A 24,022-nucleotide genomic window follows, 5' to 3' on the forward strand; every position below is an offset into this window, starting at 1 on the left:
AATCTACAGCATATGGAGGAACCTCGATTATCCGAACGAGATGGGCAGGCACTGTTACGTTCGGATAGTTGATTATTCGGTTAATCGATTCAATGCCTCTCCAGCGGGGCTCGGAGTTTTCTGAAGTTTCCTTTTTCCTCGCTCTGCCTGCCTTGCTCCCTCTCTCTGTCTCAGGGTGTGTAAGGGACCTGCAGCAATGCTGAATTCCCCCCCCACACCACCCTCCAAAATCAGTTCAATGGGATTGACGCAGCGAACACTTGCTAAGTCTGCTCCCCGGCAGCAGCATACTGCGTGTGAACCCCTGCTCCCCGCAGCCGGACTGGTTACTAACAGTAAGACTGCTGGTGCCTTTGGGGGGTGAAGCTCAAAATAACATGTGCACACGCACCCCACTTTGTCCTGTACAGGGCAATGTTGGAGAGATTATCAGGGGAAGGTGGGGTTTAGGGTACACCTGTGTGTAGAACTCCAGGGAAGTGTGGGGAGAGAGAGAGAAGGCAGTCAGTCAGTTGTTTGGAGATGGTCCCTGGGCTCCCATTGATGTCCAGGACTGTTCTTGGCAGCATTTCAGGAAGCCGGGTTCATTTTTAATTATTGTAAACAAAAGATGCGGGCAGTGTTGAAATACCTCTTTGATGTAATGAGATCTTCAGATAATCCGATATTTGGATAATCGAGGTTCCTCTGGACTGAATAGCCATTGGGAATACTGTGGACAATGGGAAGATATTTCTATTAGCAGAGAGACTAGGACCAGCGGGTAAACAGCCTTAGAGTAGAGGGGAGACCCATTAAAACAGAGATGAGGAAACATATTTCTTCAGCTCGAGAGTGGTGACTCTACGGAATTCATGACCACAGAAGGCTGTGGAGGTCAGGTCATTGAGTATATTAAAGACAGGGGTAGGTACATTCTTGATTGTCAAGGGGATCAAAGGTTATGGGGAGAAAGCTTTCTCAACTCCATTCTCCTGTTATCAGCCATGATTAAATGGCAGAGCAGACCCGATGGGCTGAATGGTCTAATTTCTGCTCCTATGCCTTGGCTTGTTCTCTGAGTGACTGATTCTCTGAGCTGTTTGTACAATGGATGAGGCTCAGTAGAGGGGTTGAAGCCTTGCAAAATTGGCTCTTGTATGTACTTGAATAAGGTTCCCTGTAATAAAAGGATATGTGTCTTGCGTTTGCCGTCTTGTTGCTGATTTCAGCGAGGGGTTTGTTTTTGTGGGAATGTTTTGTTTTCTGTTATTCCTCGCTGGTGGGAACTGTTTTGAATGTACATTCTCAGGTCCAGTTGTACAACACCAAGTTGAACTTATTTTTCTATCATTAACGAAACTTGCTTAAGAAATGTGAGATTAAGGATAGGCTAGTTTTAACAGGGCACTACCTTCTGATTGCTGTTGTTCCCTGACTGCTTTTGTTACATTACTGCTCGAGGTCTCCTTTGAAAGAGTTTGGCATCAAACTACAGCAGCAAGGAGCAAAATTCTGCACATCATTCAAATGGGTGATGTTCACAATTCAATCAGGGGTCATTCCTTCTCATACAAGGAAAAGGGCAGTGTGGTAATTTGCAGTATGATATCAGGAGAAACGCGCAGCCTTTTCAGACAATCGTTACAAATAGAGAGCATGGGTTTCCACAGGATTCTGTGAAAAAGTTGCTGACGGAGTTTTTAAAAGAATAAAGGCGGTCCTGCGCAAACATTTCAAAATGGCAGAGACTGTCCCTCCCCACCACTTTGGCAGAGACAGCACTGAATGAGTAAAGTGTCTTTGCAAAAAAAGGAGTTTTCAATTGTAGCTTGAAGGAGGGAATGGTTTATTATACAGACAACATTTCACACATGAGCGAGAACGATTGCCTTACTCTGTAGGCATTGCGTCATCACTGTTTCACAATTAATAGTCTTGCACATCTCGTAGACCTTGCTGCTGCTGCTGCTGAGAAATCTGTCCAGGTAGTTGCAAATGTTTGGAAGATGCTTTTCCAGCCAAATGTTAGAATTTTGCTGAGGAGAGATAAAAAAGAACGCCCTACTGCACTCTTGGTTGGGCGGGGTGGGGTGGAGAAGATCCTCTCCAAGGACATCCGTTGCATGTTAGTGTTCCTTTGTGTCTGAGCCAAGCAAAATTGTGCTGGTCTTCCCTGGGAATAGAATGTGCATCTGGAATAAGCACAAAAAGCTGTTGAAAATAAGCTGTCCAACGTTTAAATTGACATAATTACAATTTGCATTTCATTGTTTGATTGGGTTAATAGTTGAATTTTTTTTTAAAGGCAGAATTGCTGCAGTTGCATTTTATGTGTATCTTCTAATATGCATAGCCATGTCCCACAGAATTGAGATTCCTCTGCCACAGAAATTGTTGTGGTTTATTATGGAAACTGGTTGGAGATGTCCTGAAGTTATCGCGACAAACTAGATGGGAAACTACAGCAAACTTTGTTTTAAACAGCACCTCATGTACCAGAACTGATGATAAACTGACAGCAATTTTACGTCTGAAATACTAGGAGTTTACTGTACAGGTAGTTCTTCTATAACGTGATAATTGCATTCTTGTGCAACCCCACGTTATAGAAAAATCACACCAGAAACAGTGTCTCCAGTTCGTCAATTGGTTTACAGCAAATTTGTGTTAACGAAACGCACATTATAGCAGAACGACCCTGCATTATTGTGATCTCCACAATGTCTGAGCAATCGGTTGAGGGTGAGTGAGAAGGCTCTCTGCCAGTTTTATCTAAGGGAAAGTTGCGTTATTATTTAAGTGATTTATGTTGTAAATAAAGTAAAACATAGATGTGCATACCTCCCACATTGCATTTCTTCATGCATGTTTTTACATTGATTATGTGGACCTCTTGATTATCTTGCTATACTTTGTCAGTTTATCGTGTCTTAACTCAGCCCTGAAGTTCAGAAATGTACCACTGAGTGTGTATACAGAGGTGTTGAGTTCTTTGGTTTTGTCTGGAATGGGATTTAACTGAGAGAATCATCATCTGCTCCAAAACTACTGTTCCACTTCAGACTAGATATTAATATGCTTAACTTTGTGTGTATTAGTTCTTGCTGGGGTGTAACTTATAGGTGAGCTAGTATCTACTGTAGTACCAGCTGGAAAGTGACTCTGCAGCTTTAATTTCAACCAATGAAAATATTTTGTTCATATAGAACTGTAATCCCATCCTAATGTCTTCATGAAATTCTATGTTAATATTTATATATAGCCACTATTAAAACAGTCATTTTGTAGCAATCCAGGAACACAAACTGTGTTTATTTTCTGCCTTTCTGAATTTGCTACCAATGGTGCATTCTCTGCAATGGAATAAATATTTAAACAGCAGCCAGTCTAATTCTCAGTCAAATTGAGCATTGTCATTGTAATTTAGGAGGTTACAAAGGATTTGACATTGATTTTAATTTTGATGCCCTCTTTGGAAGGACAGCATTAAAACCTGGAAGTGGTTGGTTGAGAGGAGTTTGTGAAATGAAAACTCTGCTGCTGTTTGTTTCTTTCAAGGATGAGTTTATCAGTTCCTAATTCTGCCTTGATGACTTTGTTTTGTGTGGATGTATCTGCTAGCTTTCTTCTCCCATATTCCCCAGTATTTATCCCGTAACTCAAAGTCAACTGTGGTAGTTTTGTGCATTTTCAGTTTGTTAGAACGATTTAGGAAGAAACTCCTGTTGGCTCAGTGGTTGGCACTATTGCCTCACAGCACGAGGGACCCAGGTTCAATTCCAGCCTTGAGTGACTGCATGGAGTTTGCATGTTCTCCCAAGGTCTGCATGGGTTTTCTCTGGGTGCTCCAGTTTCCTCCCACTATCCAAAGATGTGCAGGTTAGGTGGATTGGCCATGGGAAATGCAGGTTTACAGGGTACAGGGGGAAAGGGCTGGATCTGGTTGGGATGCTAGGGAAGAGTGAGGACTGCAGATGCTGGAAGTCAGAGTCTAGATTAGTATGTTGCTGGAAAAGCACAGCAGGTCAGGTAGTATCTAAGGAGCAGGAAAATCGACATTTTGGGCAAAAGCCCTTCTTCGTTCCTGATGATGATGTCGATGTTTCATGTTAGTTTATGCTGCTGAACAGCACCTTCTTATTGACACTCTGATTCCTCTTTCAGCTGGTTGCGTTGAAGCTGGAGAGAATGTTACGAACACAACGTATGTATTTTCCAGAAAAAATCTGAAAAGGTAGGACCTTTCCTATATTGTGACAATAATGAGTACTTGTCTGAAATTTGAGAGGTAACTTTACCAGTGCATCTCTTTTATTTGAAGGCCCATAGCCCATCTACCTTGTCCTGCTAAAGCCACACTGGCTGTTCGTTGCTGCCCGGTATTTTTTGAGCTAAGGCAACCAAAGGTCGAAGGTGAGTCTGATGCCGCAGTGTGAATACGACTTGTCTGTATCTGATTTTGAATAACAGTTGTCAAAGGGAATCCAGGACCGAGTTCGGGAAAAATTTCTGACTGTACGAGCTGCTCCTTTTTATTTTGAGGTATTTTAGATGTTGGAAGTGATTTCCTCGAATTCCAGGAGCGGTAATTCCTGTTTTGTATGCTGTTGCATTGTTTTGGAACTTTGGGAAAAAAAAGTCAAAACAACAGCAGCTTAAAAGGGCGAAGAGCAGACGACGGAAGCACATGGTGAGGACAGTGCAGGAGAGAGAGAGAGAGAGAGAGAGAGAACCTGCACAGTTACTGCCTTTGCTGTTTGAATCAATGTATCGCTGGACATCGGAGTGCATCTGGAAAAATTAACAAACAGTAAAATTCACAACTAATCTTGGAGGAACTGTTGGGCGAAGTTCACAGCATGGAATCAGATAAGTTAATTGTTGTTTTAAGTCAGTCCAAGAGAAAGGCTGCAGTAGTGGGTACAGTGGATTATTTCTTAATTATGTTTTTGGAGATAAGTCTCTTGATTAAACTTAAAATACAAGCCATAGCTATTAATTTAACCTGGGGCAGTGTTTGTAGAGGAATAAGATGGTGTTATTTTCTGGGTCTGTAGATTGTGAAGGAGCAGAAATGGCCTTTGCAGTGATATGTACTTCTTGTCAGATGTGGGAGTTTAAGGATTACTGCGGATTATATCTGCCATAAATGCTGTTGGATGTGACTCTTATCAGATCGAATTGATTGGTTGGAGAGACAAATAGAAGTGATGAGGAATTTGCAACAGCAACAGTATGTGATGGGTGGCAGTTATAGGAAGGGGGATACGTCTCAGACAGTCACATAGATGGGTTAACTCCGGGAAAGGTAAGAGAGATAGGCAGCTAGAGCAGGAGTCTTTTGTGGATATACCCATTTCAAACAGGTATGGTGTTTTGGAAAATGTAGGGGGTGATGGATTCTCAGGGGAATGTAGCACAAACAGCCAAGTTTCTGGTATTGAGACTGGCTCTAATGCAACAAGGGGTACGTCAGCTTCCAAGAGATCAATTGTGTTAGGGGATTCTGTAGTCAGAGGTGCAGACGGACATTTCTGTGACCAGCAGAGAAAAAGCAGAATGGTGTGTTGTTTCCCTGGTGCCAGGATCAAGGATGTCTCAGAGAGGGTGCAGAATGTTCTCACGGGGGAGACGGGACAGCAAGAGGTCATTGTCCACATTGGAACCAATGATATAGGAAGAGAAAAGGTTGAGATTCTGAAGGGAGATTACAGAGAGTTAGGCAGAAATTTAAAAAGGAGGTCCTCAAGGGTAGTAATATCTGGATTACTCCCAGTGCTACGAGCTAGTGAGGGCAGGAAAAGGAGGATAGAGCAGATGAATGCATGGCTGAGGAGCTGGTGTATGGGAGAAGGATTCACATTTTTGGATCATTGGAATCTCTTTTGGGGTAGAAATGACCTGTACAAGAAGGACGGATTGCACCTAAATTGGAAGGGGACTAATGCACTGGCAGGGAAATTTGCTAGAGCTGCTTGAGACGATTTAAACTAGTAAGGTGGGGGGGGGGGGGTGGGGTGCTGAGACGCAGGCAGATAGTGAGGAAAGAGATCGATCTGAGACAGGTACAGCTGAGAACAGAAGTGAGGCAAACAGTCAGGGCAGGCAGGGACAAGGTCGGACTAATAAATTAAACTGCATTTATTTCAATGCAAGGGGCCTAACAGGGAAGGCAGATGAACTTAGGGCATGGTTAGGAACATGGGACTGGGATATCATAGCAATTACAGAAACATGGCTCAGGGATGGGCAGGATTGGCAGTTGAGTGTTTCAGAATACAAATGCTACAGGATGGATAGAAAGAGAGGCAAAAGAGAAGGAGGAGTGGCATTTTTGAGAAGGGATAGCATTACAGCTGTGCTGAGGGAAGATATTCCCAGAAATATATCCAGGGAAGTTATTTGGGTGGAACTGAGAAATAAGAAAGGGATGATCACCTTATTGGGATTGTATTATAGATCACCCAATAGTCAGAGGGAAATTAAGAAACAAACTTGTAATGAAATCTCAGCTATCTGTAAGAATAATAGGGTGGTTATGGTAGGGGATTTTAACTTTCCAAACATCAACAGGGACTGCCACAGTGTTAAAGGTTTAGATGGAGAGGAATTTGTTAAGTGTGTACAAGACAATTTTCTGATTCAGTATGTGCATATACCTACTAGAGAAGGTGCAAAACTTGACCTACTCTTGGGAAATAAAGCAGGGCAGGTGACTGAAGTGTCTGTGGGGGAGCACTTTGGGGCCAGCGAGCATAATTCTATTTGTTTTAAAATAGTGATGGAAAAGGATAGACCAAACCTAAAAGTTGAAGTTCTAAATTGGAGAAAGGCCAATTTTGATGGTATTAGGCAAGAACTTTCAAAAGCTGATTGGAGGCAGATGTTCGCAGGTAAAGGGATGGATGGAAAATGGGAAGCCTTCAGAAATGAGATAACAAGAATCCAGAGAAAGTACATTCCTGTCAGGGTGAAAGGGAAAGCTGGTAGGTATAGGGAATGCTGGATGACTAAAGAAATTGAGGGTTTAGTTAAGAAAAAGAAGGAAGTATATGTCAGGTACAGACAGGATAGATCGAGTGAATCCTTAGTATAAAGAAAATAGGTGTATACTTTTGAGGTAAATCAGGAGGGCAAAACGGGGACATGAGATAGCGTTGGCAAATAGAATTAAGGAGAGTCAAAGGGGTTTTACAAATATATTAAGGACAAAAGGGTAACTAGGGAGAGAATAGGGCCCCTCAAAGATCAGCAAGACAGCCTTTGTGTGGAGCCACAGAAAATGGGGGAGATACTAAATGAATATTTTGCATCAGTATTTACTGTGGAAAAGGATGTGGAAGATATAGACTGTAGGGAAATAGATGGTGACATCTTGCAAAATGTCCAGATTGCAGAGAAGGAAGTGCTGGATGTCTTGAAATGGGTAAAGGTGAATAAATCCCCAGGACCTGATCGGGTGTACCCGAGAACTCTGTGAGAAGCTAGGGAAGTGATTGCTGGGCCTCTTGCTGAGATATTTGTATCATTGATAGTCACAGGTGAGGTGCCGGAAGACTGGAGGTTGGCAAACGTGGTGCCACTGTTTAAGAAGGGCAGTAAAGACAAGCCAGGGAACTATAGACCGGTGAGCCTGACCTCGGTGGTGGGCAAGTTGTTGGAGGGAATCCTGAGGGACAGGATGTACATGTATTTGGAAAGGCAAGGACTGATTAGAGATAGTCAACATGGCCTTTGTGCGTGGGAAATCATGTCTCACAAACTTGGTTGAGGTTTTTGAAGAAGTAACAACGAAGATTGACGAGGGCAGAGCAGTAGATGTGATCTATATGGACTTCAGTAAGGCGTTAAAAAAGGTTCCCCATGGGAGACTGATTAGCAAGGTTAGATCTCATGGAATACAGGGAGAACTAGCCACTTGGATACAGAACTGGCTCAAAGGGAGAAGACAAAAGGTGGTGGTCGAGGGTTGTTTTTCAGACGGGAGGCCTGTGACCAGTGGAGTGCCACAAGGATTGATGCTGGGTCCTCTACTTTTTGTCATTTACATAAATGATTTGGATGCGAGCATAAGAGGTATAGTTAGTAAGTTTGCAGATGACACCAAAATTGGAGGTGTAGTGGACAGCGAAGAGGTTTACCTCAGATTACAACAGGATCTTGACCAGATGGGCCAATGGGCTGAGAAGTGGCAGAAGGAGTTTAATTCAGATAAGTGCAAGGTGCTGCATTTTGGGAATGCAAATCTTAACAGGACTTATACACTTAATGGTAAGGTCCAAGGGAGTGTTGTTGAACAAAGAAACCTTGGAGTGCACGTTCATAGTGCCTTGAAAATGGAGTCGCAGGTTGATGGGATAGTGAAGAAGGCGTTTGGTATGCTTTCCTTTATTGGTCAGAGTATTCGGTACAGGAACCAAAAGAGAAAATGCTGTAAAATCTCAGCAGGTCTGGCAGCTTTGACAAAGGGTCAGTTAGACTCGAAACGTCAGCTCTTTTCTCTCCTTAAAGATGCTGCCAGACCTGCTGAGATTTTCCAGCATTTTCTCCTTTGGTTTCAGATTCCAGCATCCGCAGTAATTTTGCTTTTATTGAGTACAGGAGTTGGGAGGTCATGTTGCAGCTGTACAGGACATTGGTTCGGCCACTGTTGGAACATTGCATGCATTTCTGGTCTCCTTCCTATCGGAAAGATGTTGTGAAACTTGAAAGAGTTCAGAAAAGATTTACAAGGATGTTACCAGGTTTGGAGGATTTGAGCTATAGAGAGAGGCTGAACAGGCTGGGGCTGTTTTCCCTGGAGCGTCGGAGGCTGAGGGGTGACCTTATAGAGCTTTACAAAATTATGAGGGGCGTTGGTAGGATAAATAGACAAAGTCTTTCCCCTGGGGTCGGGGAGTCCAGAACTAGAGGGCATAGGTTTAGGGTGAGAGGGGCAACTTTTCCACACAGGGTGGTACATGTATGGAATGAGCTGCCAGAGGATGTGATGGAGGCTGGTACAATTGCAACGTTTAAGAGGCATTTGGATGGGTATATGAATAGGAAGGGTTTGGAGGGATATGGGTTGGGTGCTGGCAGGTGGGACTAGATTGGGTTGGGATATCTCGTCGGGATGGACGGGTTGGACTGAAGGGTCTGTTTCCATGCTGTACATCTCTATGACTCTATGTTTGAGCAACGAGTGAAGTGAGCTGTTTCACATTGCTACTATGCAGTAACGGCACAAATGGTCTTCATCGGTAACTGGATGCTGCACTAAAAGCCAAAAAGGCAGTTTGCTTACCTGACAAAATGAACAATGTGATATATGAATTTTAGTGCTTGTGTGATGTGCTAAGTAGGCCATACATCTCAAAATCAGACAGGCTGTCCCTTTGGCTGATTACGAGTAACGTACGGAGCGAATCCAACCTAGTCCACACTAACATTGAATCTAATCCTGCAGTTGCACAGCACTTGATGGATAATCCTGAATATGCAAAGAATTGCTTTGACAACCCAAAATTGATTGAAAATTAGACTCTTGTCGCAGACTTGCATGTACTAGGAGTTACATACATTATTGCACAGAACCCTGTTCTTTAGAGACAATCAGAACGTGTGCCACACATTGCACCCATTTCAACCCAGCAAAATATGTGACATCATTTGTCGGTCAGGCCATTGTCTGGGTTAACATTTAAACAAAGATTGGCACTTGCCTGTTGAGCATCATGAATAGGTATACTCTCAATGTTTCTTCCAATCAGAATCCCTTACCAACCAGTCAGTGTCGTCTTCTCATGCAATATAAATGTTGCTCCTCCCCTCAAATAGGCTTTTTTCTGAATTGTCCCGATGTGTACCAGATGAGATGTTTGGAAAAATATCTTTTCTACCACTGTTTGTTTAACATAAGGTTTACCAGACTTATTCCTGGGATGGCAGGATCAATGTGTGAAGAGAGACTGGATTGGTTAGGACAACGTTCACTGAAGTTTACAAGAAGGGTGCTATTGTGGAAACCTACAAAATTCTGACAGGACTTGACAGGGTAAAGGCAGGAAGAATGTTCCAGAACCAGTTGGTCGCAGTTGAAGGTTAGGCCATTTAGGACTGACTTGAGGAGAAATTTCTTCACCTAGAGAATATTGAACCTGTGGAATTTTTTTGCCACAGAAAATGGTTGAGGCCAAAACATTGAACATTTTCAGGAACGAGTGAGGAATCGTTCTTAGGGTCAAAGGGATCATATGAGGAGAAAGCAGGAGTGGATTATTGAGTTGGATGATCAGCTGTAGTCATGGTGAATGGCAGAACAAGTTCGAAGGGCCAAATGGTCTATTGCTTCTGTCTCTATGTAGTGGAAGGCTTTTCATGTCGTTGTTTTTGTCAAAATAATGTATACAGGAAGAGCATGGATACTGATTCTCAAGCAATATTTTTGCAAGATTAAAGTAAAATAATAGGATTTGGATATTTCACAACAGTTATGCAAGAATGTTTTTTTTCTGGTTCATACCTTCACTCGAACTTCGGCTTGACTGAAGAGTCCACCTGTATTTTCTATTTTTCAGTTGTCGTGGCCTACTGAAGCAGAATACTACTTAAATTATGTCTTAATGCTTTTAAAATTGTCTTTTTATCTGTTACAATAAGCATTTTAATTCAAGTTATGATTTCATATTTAGGTGAGTCACATAAGATGATGAATGTTTTTAAGTTGCCCTATCGGCTGGTGTTTGCTGTAGCTTCAGAAGACTCCATACTGTTGTACGACACTCAACAGACAGTGCCCTTTGGTTATATCTCAAATATCCATTATCACACCCTAAGTGATATAACATGGTAAGAAAAGATTTTCTAAGGAAGATCCCATTATTCAATTACTTTGAATTTGCCATTTTGCTTTGGAACCCCAGTCCTAATGACAAGTGGTGATTCACATTAATGAGGACTTTCTTATCTTGCAATCTTATTCATTCCTAATAACAAACCTTCCATTTTTCCAAGACCAGTTTGAAATGAGGATAGCGTATTGGCTTTGATTGACAACTAGACTAATTCCTTATCATCCTCTTCAAAGAACTGTTTTCTGGTGTCTGTTCCACACTTCACAACTATGAGTTTACCTCTTTTGTTCTGTGTCTAAGTATAACTATGTTTAAGCTTTGTCTAGTTCTGTATTGCCTATGTACACTGTCTAGCCTTGAGGCTTAGATGCCAGTTCATTATTTAGGTGGAATCCTGTGTCTGCTTCTCTCTTTGTAGCTCAGTGTTCAAGTATCTGTTGATGGATGTCCCATTCTTAACTTGCATAACTTCAAAGTTGCTCCCATGTGACCTATCAGGTTGGCATGTTTGAAAATATTGTTTATGCAAATGGCATCCATCTCTTGGATCTCCTCTTAAATGTTGCTTAGTGTTTGTGACAAGAGGCAAAAGGAAGTGGTCTGATAATGTTAAATGGTTAAAGAATGAGCTGATTCTACCTGGAAATGCAGAAGTTGTTTTCCATGGATCCTATCATACGTACTCCTTGTTTTGTCAGACGTAGATGATAAATATCAAAAAATAATAAAATAACTTTATTGTTTTAAGAATAGGTCATCTTAATAAATTTATGGCCAATGTTGTATTGGAAAAATGGAAGGTTTGTAATTAGGAATGAATAAGATTGAATGATATGAAAGTCCTCATTAATGTGAATCACCACTTGGCATAAGGATGGGATTCCAAAACAGTGCAAAAAAAAGGAAGTTCATAGTTTTTCAGAATCATTGCACAAAGTTATACATTGTTGGGAAGAAGTTCCAATGCCCTTCATTTAAGTTGAAATGTTTCCCACCAGAATCTCTGTTTACAGTCATCTTCCTCCAAACAACATCAGGTGGGGCATCCATCCTCCTCTGTACAAATGCTAATGACCTACTTGCAGATTCTATATATTCCATTTTCACTTGTAAAGAAATCAGTGGCCTTAGATGATTAGTTAATTTAGTTACTGTGTTTCTGTTCATAAAGGACTTGGGGCCACTGAAGATACAGCCACATTTGTAAAATAGCCATATTAACCGGCGAGTCATAAAGGTTTATGGTAAAAAAAATCTCCTCTGAACCCTCTCCAGGGCAGTCGCATCCTTCCTGTAACATGGATTCTAGAATTGCACACAGTACTCTAGATGTGGCCTAACTAGCATTTTATACAGTTTCAGCATTTACTCTCTGCTCTTAAATTCTGTGCTTCAGTTAATAATATTGTATTGTGGTGAGCCCCAACCTTGTGCTGTGCCAACCTATTAGTACATCAGCTTGACCCACCATCAGAGTGAGTATCCCACTGCACCAAATGAAAATGCTTAGAGCTTAGTAATGAATTTGACCGGGGATGTCATTGAGATTGTACACATTTATTTAACAGGGTGGGAAGAGTGGGATATGTGCTGTTTTGGGAAGCTTGCTTGCAACTTTTATTTGAAGGTCTGATGGTTTAAATTTGCAAGTTTTGTGTCTTTGCTCAACTGTGAATGAGTAAAGGTTCTGGAATACTTGCTGAGTCGTGTCGCTTTATCCTTTTGAATAGGTCACGCGATGGGTTGTTCCTCACTATTTCATCCACTGATGGATACTGCTCCTTTGTCACATTTGAGAAAGATGAATTGGGTGTACCTTTGAAAGAAAAGCCAGTGCTGTCCATCCAGACCCCTGGCATCTCGGAGAAAAGACTGAAAAAGGGTCAGGCAAACCGATTATCTGCTGGCACCCCAAAACAGACCGAGAGCAGCACTCCTGCTCGGACTGTGGATCAACAGGACCATTCTACCCCTGCTCAGCCAAACACACTCAGTGCAGTGGCAGCCCCTACTAAAGAGGTGCCTGGTACTCCCGTCACGACTAAAGCCTCTCCATCCTCGGCGGACAGTGCTGTACAGGGCAGCAAGGCTTCTCATTCCCGGAGGATCACCTTGAGTACGTTGGAGGCCTGGAGCAAACCCAGCAAAGCACCCGTGCCAAGGTAAGGTTGAACATCTGGCCTGTTGTCAACTCCTTAATCGCTCCAATGTGTTGTTCCTCTTGACATTGTTCCAACTTACAGTTGGTTCAAAAAAGCTTCAGGAGATTTCAGATATTTCAAAAACAAAATGTAAATCGAAATGTTCAGTAAGGATGATATTCATATCTGGCATTTTGTTTTAATGAAGGGTAGTTCAAGGCAGGGAGTCCAACATGAACCTCCATGACAGACACTAGTCGAACTGCGATCAAAAATTTCAGGTTTCCAGTCTGCAACCTCCATTCCAGGAAGGGGAAATTCCTGAAACTGATGAATAAATATAATGAATAAACTGACGATATCTGTTTTCATTTAGTTTCATAATTTTCTGCTGTGGGTTATTCGCCTCATAGCCTGACATAGCCCCCACCCACAAGTCAGGTGCTGTACCAGGCAGATGTGAAAATGAGATGTCAACACCATTAAGCTGAATGTAGGACTACTTTGTCATCATTAATGACAGTGTGCACAATAAATTAAATGCTTGGCAGCAACTCATCAAGGCTCCTTCAAATCCTTGGACAGCTCCTTCCAAATTCATTACCCTCTACCACTCAAAGGAAGAGATATATGGAAGCATCATCACTGGCAAATAATTCTCCATGTTGGGGCCACACTGTCCTGACTTGGGATAATGCTACAGTTCCTTCACTAGCACTGGAAGAAAAACCTGAAACTTCTTCCCTAACAGCACTGCAGCAGTGACGACACCATGTGGTGAGATCACTGTCTCCTTTTCAAGAGCAGTTAGGGATGGGCAACAAATTGCCGCGCCGTTAACTTCCATCAAAGGATGAGGAAATGGTGCTGCTCCACGTGTATGGCTCACATTCCGTGTTGCTGCTGGGAATGCACAATCCACCAGACACTAGAGCACTCCTCACTCAGCATCACATGTTGATGTGGAATGGTGCTTCTCTGTTTTGAAGTACTCCACATCACACAAAGGCTGCACATAGAGTTAGGAGGAGACCGAGCTTCCAGCAAAGAGTCTGGGGGACACAATGGTAATAGGAGGCCATGATGATGATGATGCTAACTGGTCAGAGAGCAGCTGTCTGAATGCACATGTAATATAGTCACACTGTAAAATACCTTATTGCTCCATTTCTGACCAGTTTGTGTCCAGGAATTATTGATACCAAAGTTTGACTTGTCCTGCTTCTATACTAGTTTGAACTATCTTAGTGACTAGATTAGAGTGGTGCTAGAAAAGCACAGCCGGTCAGGCAGCATCCGGGAAGCAGGAAAATTGATGTTTCGGGCAAAAGCTCTTCATCAGGAATGAAGCGGATACTGTCTGACCTGTGATTTTCCAGCACCACTCTAATCCTGACTATATTTCCAGCATCTGCAGTACCCACTTCTGCCCTAAATTATCATAGTATTGACATTTCTGAGCTCCGATCAGGATCCACACAGACTACTGAGTGAGTGTTAATCTGGACTATTATCAAAGGGTCAGACATGGAAAGCATAAGCTAACAATTGCTTAACAACTTCACCAGTAAAGTCAGCAGTTTTATCCTATTGCATGTACAAATAAAGTTAATAGATAGGTGGTTTTTAAAAGCTCTTCATTAAGTTGCATTAGTCCTGTTTGCTACTTGTCAGTTTAATCATTACAGTTGATATACATTGTGATTAACTTCGCCTCTTCATATAGTCTACGATATTAAGTGGCCAGCCCATTGAATAGGTTCTCAAAGCCAAGAATGAAATTCACATTGATCAGTTACACCAAGCAGGAGGCAGGACCGTGGTAACCTGGCTTACCGTCCGCTGCATTCTCTATACGTTTGATATCCGTGAGAAAGGAAAACCGGGTCAAATGTAAAACAGATGGCAATCTACTGTTTTCCATTTCGTGTGTTTACCTCTGAGGAATTTCAACTCTCATGTTGTATGTAGCTGGCCCTTGTTTGGAAGCTGACAAGAGAAGAGAATTTGGTCTGATCATTGTGTGCACTTGGTCTTGTAGTTGTGTGCATTTTGTGCTGAAATGCCTGGGCATTCTGTCCTTTGTATGATTGGGGACTTGGAGTAATGCTCTGTTTTTGGGGTTGTTTTTTCTAGGCGAATCTCACTGATGCCTCTGAACTCCAGTACTTCCAAGGTGACATCAACACCCGTCATAACCCAAGCAGAAAAAACAGCACACGGTGAGTCTGTGATATCTGACCATTAACTAATCAAATTTGAAACTTGTTCTTTTTCAGTTATGTTCAAGATTAAAAGCATTAACAAGAATTTAAAAAGGCTGAGGTGACAATATAAGGCGAGTAGATGAAGGTGTTACTGATGGGAACTGCTTTCTTTGGGTTATAAATGACTCTTAGAAAGTTACATTAGCAAAGGAGGCCATTTGGCCCACTGTATCTGCGCAGGTCAATAAAGATCTGACTACCCTAATCTCATTTTCCAGTTATTGGTCCATTGCCCTGAAGGATATGGTACCAGTGAAGATCTAAATACTGCTTCATTGTTACAAGAGTTTCTGACTCACCACAGTTTCAGGCAGACAGTTCCAGACTCCAGCCACTCTTGAGTCAAAACCCTTCTCCTCAACTCTCCTCATGGATGTAAGATAAGAGATGGAAATCTTTGTTCAATGCTCATTGACCGACCTTGGAATGGAAAATAGGCATTCCGATCCAACCTCTCTATCCCCTCATGATCTTAAATGCCTCTAACAGGACCACACTCAGCCTTTGCTGTACCAAGGAAACCAACCCCAGCTTAGTAAATCTTTCCTCATAACTCAAACTCTTCAGCCACATAGCATCCTGGTAAATATCCTGTACCCTCTCTAATGCAATGACATCCTTCCTGTAATGTGACCAGAGCTGCTGGGCCTATATGGTTTAGCATAACCACCTGGCTCTTATATTCGGGTCCTTGATTGTTAAAGGTAATTGTCCCATTTGTGTTCTCAAGCACCTTATCTCCCTGCCCTGATACCTTCAAGGATGTTTGTGGATACCAAAGTCCCTTGATCTTCAGTAATTATCTGTGTCCCACCTTTCTTTGTATACCCTGGCAAGTGCATTACCTCACTTTTTTTCTGATTGAGTGCCTTTTGTCACTGCTTTACCCACATGAGCAGTCCATTGATGTTCTCCTGCAGTTTGTGGCTATCCTTGTCCCAATTTTCCTGTAATTCACAAGAGTTCTTCATCATTTCCACTACATTTTCATCCTCTCCCTCTCACTCACATGTCTGAATATTAGCTCCAGATCTGCCCCCTCCCTTGGAGGGCTTTCTATGCACTGGCTGAAAATTTTTTTCCTTGATACATTTTACAATTTTACTCAGTCCCTACCTTGCACACTGGGACCACCCCAGTTAATAACTTAGTAATTAAAGTTCCCTAGTATTTCTGTCTTATTCTTCTCTGAAATTCTATTTCATGTGGAATCTAAGTTCTAGTACAATAGTTATTGTGTTTGCATTTGTATCTGAAGACAGACCACTTACAGTTTCTGATATCTCTCCCATCACTTTATTCTCTTTCAATATTCTGTATTTGGAAAATAAAAACATTTTGTCAGGTACTGACTTTGAGAGTCGGAAGGATGGGTAATACTCCTGGCAATGACCATTGGGGTATAGTCAGTGCCTCAGAAGGCTTGGGGAAACACTTCAGGTATTTGAAGAGATCAAACATCTCTTGCCAATTCATAGAACACCCTTGTTGGTGACGAATTGAAGTGGAGAAAATTAATTTGTGGGAGCAGTGAATACATGAAGAGACTTCATCAGGAACTTGCAGAGGTGGAGTTGAGGTGTTGGAGGCAAACTACCAAAACAGTTCATGAGCTGGAGTGTTTAGGTCCCACCTGCTGTGTCTGTGGCAGGGTCTGCTGAATAATCTGCCATCTCCAAATCTCGAGAACCAACGAGGAAGCAAATCACCCTCAATCCTGAGAGACTGCCCACAAAAGAGAAGATATTAATGGCAGTAAGGACAATGGCCCCAAGAGCAGAAGTTATGGATTTGCTTTAATGATTAATATGCTTGCGGGGGGGTAAAAAAACACATCAGATATTTTCTGAAGCTGAATCAAAATGGGACTTGAAATGTTTCTGCCTTCATGAATGCTGCCAGATCTGCTGAGTTTCTCCAGCATTCTCTGGTTTTCTTTTAGATTTATGTTTAGTTTCAGTCTCTGGGTTTTACTGCTGAGCCACTGTCAGCTGGGTGATAGGACAGTGGGACTGGCCCCATTGGTCTCAGCCATGGAAGGGGAAATGATGTAACCCTGGGTTGCTGCTTGCTGCTGTGATGTGCTTGAATGTATTTCAGATGAGAATAAGATCAGTCTGTGGTCAGGATACCCAGAGGCAGAGGGATCCTGCTGTGTCACTGGGGACAAGCAGAGGAGGAGTTGGTGTGGCTAATCTGTGGTGGTGGGAGCAAATGAGTGAAGTGTATGTTTTGAATAATAAGACATTGGATGAATGAATACTGCCTGAATCCAACCAGCAATCCTTTCATCAGTGTAAGATGTAGGCCATTCAGCCTGTGATGTCTCCACTGCCAGTGAATAAGATCATGGCTGATCTGATAAATGTCAACTTTACTCACTAGTTTGCTGAAGTGGCTACTCTTCTAACCTTTTTGACCTTGAACAGTGATTGTTGCTGGGATTCTATCTTGGAGAGGTATTGCGATTGTGTGGTGTTCAATCCTTATCTGATGGCAGCATGTATAGTTCAGTTGGGCAAAGCTACATTTTATAAATTAAACATGTTTTCTTTTTCAGAGGGATCTTCTCCTTCCAATGATCTTCAGTGCAAGTCACCAGATGCTAAACGTTCGAGGATTGATGATCAGCAGAGTGTCAGTCCCACAGATAATCTGGAAACAAATGATGATTGCAGGAGGGACAAATGAACATTGCTCAGAACTTTTTTAAAACATGTACTTTGTGTAAAATTCTGCAGTGTGGTCAGTTTTGCTGCAATGTGTAGATGTATATGTGAGCTGGAAGTTGCAGTGTAAAGCATCTCTTAATTTTGTTCTTTTTGTTACCAGTTTTTAATATTACATCCTTTCATCCTCTTGGTATTGGTGACATTAGGCTGTTTCTAAATGTGAATAGTCCTGTTTTAGTTAATCATTGTACAAAGTATCAATTATAAAATTAAAAGCATTTTCTGTTTTGTGTTGGTAGAAATGTGCACTTGATAGTCCACTTCCTAAATGATTCAACTTGATGGAGCACATCTATTGCAGCTCAAAGATCTTTCATGCTGCATGTGTACTTGAAGTGCAGTGACTTAAGAAAGTCTACAACCACTTTGTGCACAGCAATTAGAATGATTAATAACCTGCCTAATAATGTAAGTTAATGAGTGAATTCAAGCCACACACTCATTAGAATTGTTTGACATTGCCGTGCATTTCCTGAGTGTAGATTTATATCTGTCAGGTCTCATGCACCGAGAGAATGGGGATGGTGTAAGGCTGGCAGTCAGCAACTTTGTTGTCATTTTACACTGACCCACTTGTTCTCGGCTCCTTTCAGAGCTGCCGTGTAAGTGGAGGAGTGGATTGCTTCACTTGTCCCCAGTGAGTTGGGAGAAAAGAACATTAAAATGGAAGTTTAAATGGCTGTAATGGTGTTTGAGGAATACAGTAATACCTTGTAAACACAGCCAGACTCCACCATGATGACCTAGAAGTGCCAAATTGTTGATTCATCTCAGTTTCCTCCTAAACTCTCCACAGATCAGTCCCATTCCTTCCATGCGAGATCAATAACTGACAGGTTTGGATGTGGCATACGTTATGGCCCTTTGTAGTACATCACCTCCAGTGCAGGTACTGTCCCCATGACACTGTTCCAGTGTTTTAACACTGGGTCTTACTAATAATGGGAAATTCCATCATGCTTTTGACCTGTACCAATGCTTAGGCACGTGTTGGGGAGTGAGGACATGAGTTACTTTCACCCAGAATTTCTATCCTGATGTGAACTTATAGCTGTATTTATATGGCTGTTCCAGTTTATGGTCAATAGTATAAAATGGGCTATTTAATTAATTGGGTTATAACATCGCTGCTTATTGAAAGAGCTATCTGATGTAGGGTTAAATTTAACTTGGAACTTACCATACACTATAAACGATGATCACATTGATTTGCTGGGGGACGTTTGCTACTCTTCGACTTTTTCTGAACAGCAATATCTCACCACATCAAGAAGATGTAACACTCCTTATTCATTGCACTATGATTGCTTATAGGGAGATAGCAACAACCGTGCAAGACCATGGACCCTTGAATTGAAGCAACCTGCATTTAAAAAAAATGAGAGAAATTGGAACTTTGTTTCAAAGAGGCCAGATACAGGCATCAGCTACTGAACCTGAGAAAGTTGTGAACAACACAGCAGCTCCTCACACGACCACATGTTGTAAGCAGTCGTGTTTTTCAGAAAACAGTTTGTTTTCAGGATGTGGGTGTGTGCAGTACCTCACATGTAGCCAAATAGGTGTGTCAGATTCACTTCCTTTCCCTCAATGCCTTGCAAGCATTCACAATCGCTAGGGTGAATTTGGCTTTGGGTGATTAGGTTTTGCTGAATGATACAAATTGTAATGCAATGCCCAAATTGAATGAAAAATGAAAGCTATAATCGGTGTTTATAATAACATTAGCAAATCATCTGTGTCATCAGGAGAAAGTGAGGACCGCAGATGCTGGAGATCAGAGTCGAAAAGTGTGGTGCTGGAAAAGCACAGCAGTTCAGGCAGCATCTGAGGAACAGGAGAGGCTACATTTTGGGCATAAGCCCTTCATTCCTGATGAAGAGCTTATGACTGAAACATTGACTCTTCTGTTCCTCAGATGCTGCCTGACCTTCTGTGCTTTTTTAGCACCACACTTTTCAAATCTATGCCATCACCTAAAGACAAGATTATCTCAAGATATTCCCTTATAAATCTCTGAAAAATCTAATGTTATTGCCCTTCCATTCTCAGGCTGGGGAAATTTGGCATGACGGTGAATACCCTTGCCGACTTTCATAGGTGCGGTATCAAGAGTATTGTCTGGATGTACCACTACCTGGTATGGCAACTGTACCGTTCAAGATCGGAGACAGTTACAGAGAGTGATGAACTTGGCCTGGACAATCACAAAGGCCAACCTCCCATCAATAGAATCCATCTACCAGGCTCACAGTTAAGGAAAGGCTGCCAGCATTCTTAAAGATCCGTCCCACCCTGGCAATGTTTTTCGACAACCTCTACCATCGGGGAGAAGGTACAGAATCCTGAACACGTGTACCAGCCAGTTTCGAAACAGTTTCTACCTTACTGTTGTTAGACTACTGAATGGACTCACAAACTCTTAACAATCGCCTGTACCTGTGTTTTTGTTTTAGCTGCTGTTTACCTATTATTTACTATCTATTTTACTTAACTCTGTGGTCTACCTGTATTGCTCGCAAGATAAAGTTTTCATTGAGCCTCGATACATGTGACAATAAATTCAATTCAATTTGAATTAGTGCAACGGAGGACTGTTTCCTTAATCTAGGATAGTAAATAGGCTATAACAAGTCATCTCGCAAATGGATAACATTGACAGCTATGGAAGAAGAAAATAGGTCAGAAATGAGAGTTGAACAATTGGGTTTCAGGTTATCAAACTTGAATTCTCAGTATTGCTCATATAGATTTAGCAATCAAGTGGTTATACTAGATGTGGATTCTTATCCATCTCAAACCGGCCATTTAAAAATATCTGAAAATCCTGAATAAAAATCGCAAAACATTGAACAATGTTGTAAATTTGTTGTTCAAGCATTATTCTGACTTCAGCTTCATGTCGATGTCATCGATTCTTAACTGCTTTCTGAAATGATGTCGGAAATCATTTGGTTTTAACAAATTGAGTGGTCTAAGGTGAAGGCCCATTGATATTTCCTTAGCAACTATAATGTAACACCTTATCATATCCCTTGAATGTTATAAAGTGGCTCTATAATCAATTAACTATTTTGTTGGCGTAGTGTGCCAATAGAGCATGGAAACAAACCCTTTGATCCAACTAGTCTACACTGACCATGTTCCCAAACTAAACTAGTCCCACCTGCCTGCATTTGACCCCTATCTCTCCAAATTGTTCCTATTTATGTATTTATCTAAATGTCTTTTTAACAATGTAAGCATACCTGCATCCATCACTTCCCTGGCAGTTCATTCCACACAAAAACCACTGTTGTACAAAACAGTTGCCCCTCACATGCTTTTTAAGTCTTTCTCCTCTCACCTTAAAATTTTGCTCCCTAGCTTTGAACTCCCAACACTTCCCTAATTAGCTTATCTATGCCCCATAGTTTTATAAACCTTAAGAAGATCACCCCCTGACCACCTAAAAACTGGTGAAAAAAAATCCCAGCCTACTTTCATAACTCAAACCCTGGATTCCTCGCAACATCCTGGTAAATCTTTTCAGACCCCTCTCCAGTTTAATCATGACCTTCCTATAGCAGGACAACCACAACTGCACACAGTAATCCAGAAGAGGCCTCACTGACATCCTGTACAATCTCAACGTAACTCCTATACTCAAAGGTGTGAGCAATGAAGGCAGAGCTGCTAAACACCACCTTAACCTGTCTTACCTTTGACACAAATTTCAGATCAAAAAGTGTGGTGCTGGAAAAGCACAGTTGGTCAGGCAGCATCCGAGGAACGGGAGAGTCAACATTTGAAATTTCAAAGAATTCTGTATGTAAACCTCTAGGTCTTGTTTACAATACATGCCAACGAAAGATGGGAATCGTTCGTTAAATCTTTTGAGCCTGTTCTGCAATTTAACAGATCATGTCTGATCTGTGACCCAACAGGTACCTTTTCTCCCTCATGTACTACTGCTAGATATTCTTGCTGATGTCCTGGGCACCATTTGTCCCAGAATCAGCAGCACTAAGAACAGATTCCTGGCCGTTATCATATTCCTGGGAGAAATTTGGCTGTTTTCTTGCTACTTGACAACAGTGACTACACTTCAAAAGAATTTCATTGGCTGGAAAGCAAATTGGAGCATCCAATTATAGAAAGCACTGTATTGATATGGACATTTATGAACTAGCAGTAGCAGACCATTTAAGCAATCTTTCTTATAGAAGTCAGCAGAAAGCAATTTAGGTGTGCAGACAATGATCAATTAACTGGTGCGAGTTTATAGAATCCTTACAGTGTGGGAGCAGGCCATTCCACCCATCGAGTCTGCACCAACCCTCCGAAGGATATCCCACCCCCTACCTTATCCCTGTAACCCTGCATTTCCCATGGCTAACTCATTAAGCTTGCACACCCCTGGATGCTATGGGGCAATTTAGCATGGTCAATCTACCTAATCTGCACATCTTTAGACTGGGAAGAATGTCATGATGTAGCTTTTCGGCTCCTGTGAAGTACTGGACAACGAAGGGTGCCCTGTCGGTTGCTGCTCATGCCTGTCTCCTGAGGAGGTCATTACGGTTCCTTACTGTGGCACATCAGAACTGGCAGTTGATGAGTTGAGCATCATACCCCGTTCTTATGATATTTCAGGAAGTTCAATGCTAGTCTGATATCCTGGTCTAGTTTGAAGTACCTCACTTTTTTTTCATTCATCCATGGAATGAAGGTGCCACTGGCTAGGCCAGCATTTATTGCCCAATCCAGACATTCGTTAAGAGTAAACCACATTGCTTTGGCAGTTTCCTTCCATAAAGGGCATTAGTGAACCAGATGAGTAGTCATCATTAGACTTCTAATTCCAGATTTTTATTGAATTCAAAGTCCACCATATGCCGTGGCAGGATTTGAACCCAGGTCCCCTGAACATTATCTGGGTCTTTGGATTAACAGTCCAGTGATAATACCACTAGGTCATCACCTTCCCTGTTAAGTCCTCACTAAAGGGATCAAAGGACCATGAGACACAGCAGCAGAAAATAGACCATTTGGCCCATCGAGTGTGTTCTTCCATTCAATCATGACCAGTAGGTTTCTCAATCCCATTCTCCCGCTTTCTCCCCGTAGCCCTTGATCCCCTTGACAATCAAGAATCTTCTATCTCAGTCTTAAATATGCTAATCACTGGCCTCCATAGCCTTCTATGGCAATGAATTCTACAGATTCACCACTCTCTGGCTGAAGAAGTTTCTCCTCATCTCCACCCTAAATTGTCTTCCCTTTACTCTAAGGTTATGCCCTCAGATCCTAGTCTCTCCTGCCATTAGACATATCTCCCCAACGTCCACTCTGTCCAGGCCATTTAGTATTCTGTAGATTTCAATTAAATTCCCCAATTATCCTTCTAAACTCCATTGAGTATAGACCCAGAGTCCTCAAATGTTCCTCATATGTTAGGCTTTTCATTCCTGGGTCAAGATTAGAGTGGTGCTGGAAAAGCACAGCAGTCAAGCATCATCCAAGGAGCAGGAAAATTGACATTTCAGGCAAAAGCCCTTCATCAGGAAGAGAGGGTCTATGCTACTGGTTCAAAACAGGTTCACACTCTGGTTGAGGTTTGTATATCAGCCTGATCATAGATTCCCTTCAGTGTGGAAGCAGGCCAATCAGCCCATCAAGTTCACACCGCTCTTCCAACGAGCATCCTACCCTGCTCCCTTATCCCCACCCTATCCCTGGGAACCTGCATTTCCCATGGCTAATCCAGCTACATCTTTGGACTGAGGTAGGAAACTGGAGCACCTGGAGGAAACCCATACAGACGTGGGGAGGAATGTGCAAACTCCACACAGGCAGTCACCCAAGGCTGGAATTTAGCCTGGATCCCTAGGACTGTGAGGTAGCAGTGCTAACCATTGAACCACCATGCTGCTTGTGCCATTAATCTGTATAGAGGCTGATGAACTTTATTAGCATTTCCAGAATTCTCTCTAGATGTTTTGGTTTTCTGTCATTTTCTCTCCAGCTTCTGGCCTTTCCTGCTTTTGATTGTTTTCTGGTGATCACTGCCGAAGTTGCACCTC

The 24,022-nt window shown here is 42.1% G+C and overlaps 1 protein-coding gene across 4 annotated transcripts in view; it reads left to right on the forward strand.

The window, feature by feature from the left end:
• Positions 1–20,475, forward strand: part of chaf1b (chromatin assembly factor 1, subunit B) — a 54,803-nt gene extending 34,328 nt beyond the window's left edge. Inside the window, exons 9-15 of one of the 4 annotated variants that reach the window (XR_009645248.1) lie at positions 4,147–4,216; positions 4,304–4,395; positions 10,656–10,812; positions 12,548–12,979; positions 15,095–15,180; positions 17,786–19,441; positions 20,010–20,475. Coding sequence is in view for 1 of the 4 variants with exons in the window: in XM_060833205.1 (XP_060689188.1) it covers positions 4,147–4,216; positions 4,304–4,395; positions 10,656–10,812; positions 12,548–12,979; positions 15,095–15,180; positions 17,786–17,916 (968 nt within the window). In the remaining 3 variants the exon portion in view is untranslated. Of the gene's footprint in view, positions 1–4,146; positions 4,217–4,303; positions 4,396–10,655; positions 10,813–12,547; positions 12,980–15,094; positions 15,181–17,785; positions 19,775–20,009 lie in introns of those variants that run through there. The other 3 variants (XR_009645249.1, XR_009645250.1, XM_060833205.1) reach the window with 3 other exon arrangements.
• Positions 20,476–24,022: the final 3,547 nt, after the last annotated feature.

The sequence above is a fragment of the Hemiscyllium ocellatum genome, chromosome 12, assembly GCF_020745735.1.
Source record: "Hemiscyllium ocellatum isolate sHemOce1 chromosome 12, sHemOce1.pat.X.cur, whole genome shotgun sequence".
Lineage (NCBI taxonomy): Eukaryota > Metazoa > Chordata > Chondrichthyes > Orectolobiformes > Hemiscylliidae > Hemiscyllium > Hemiscyllium ocellatum.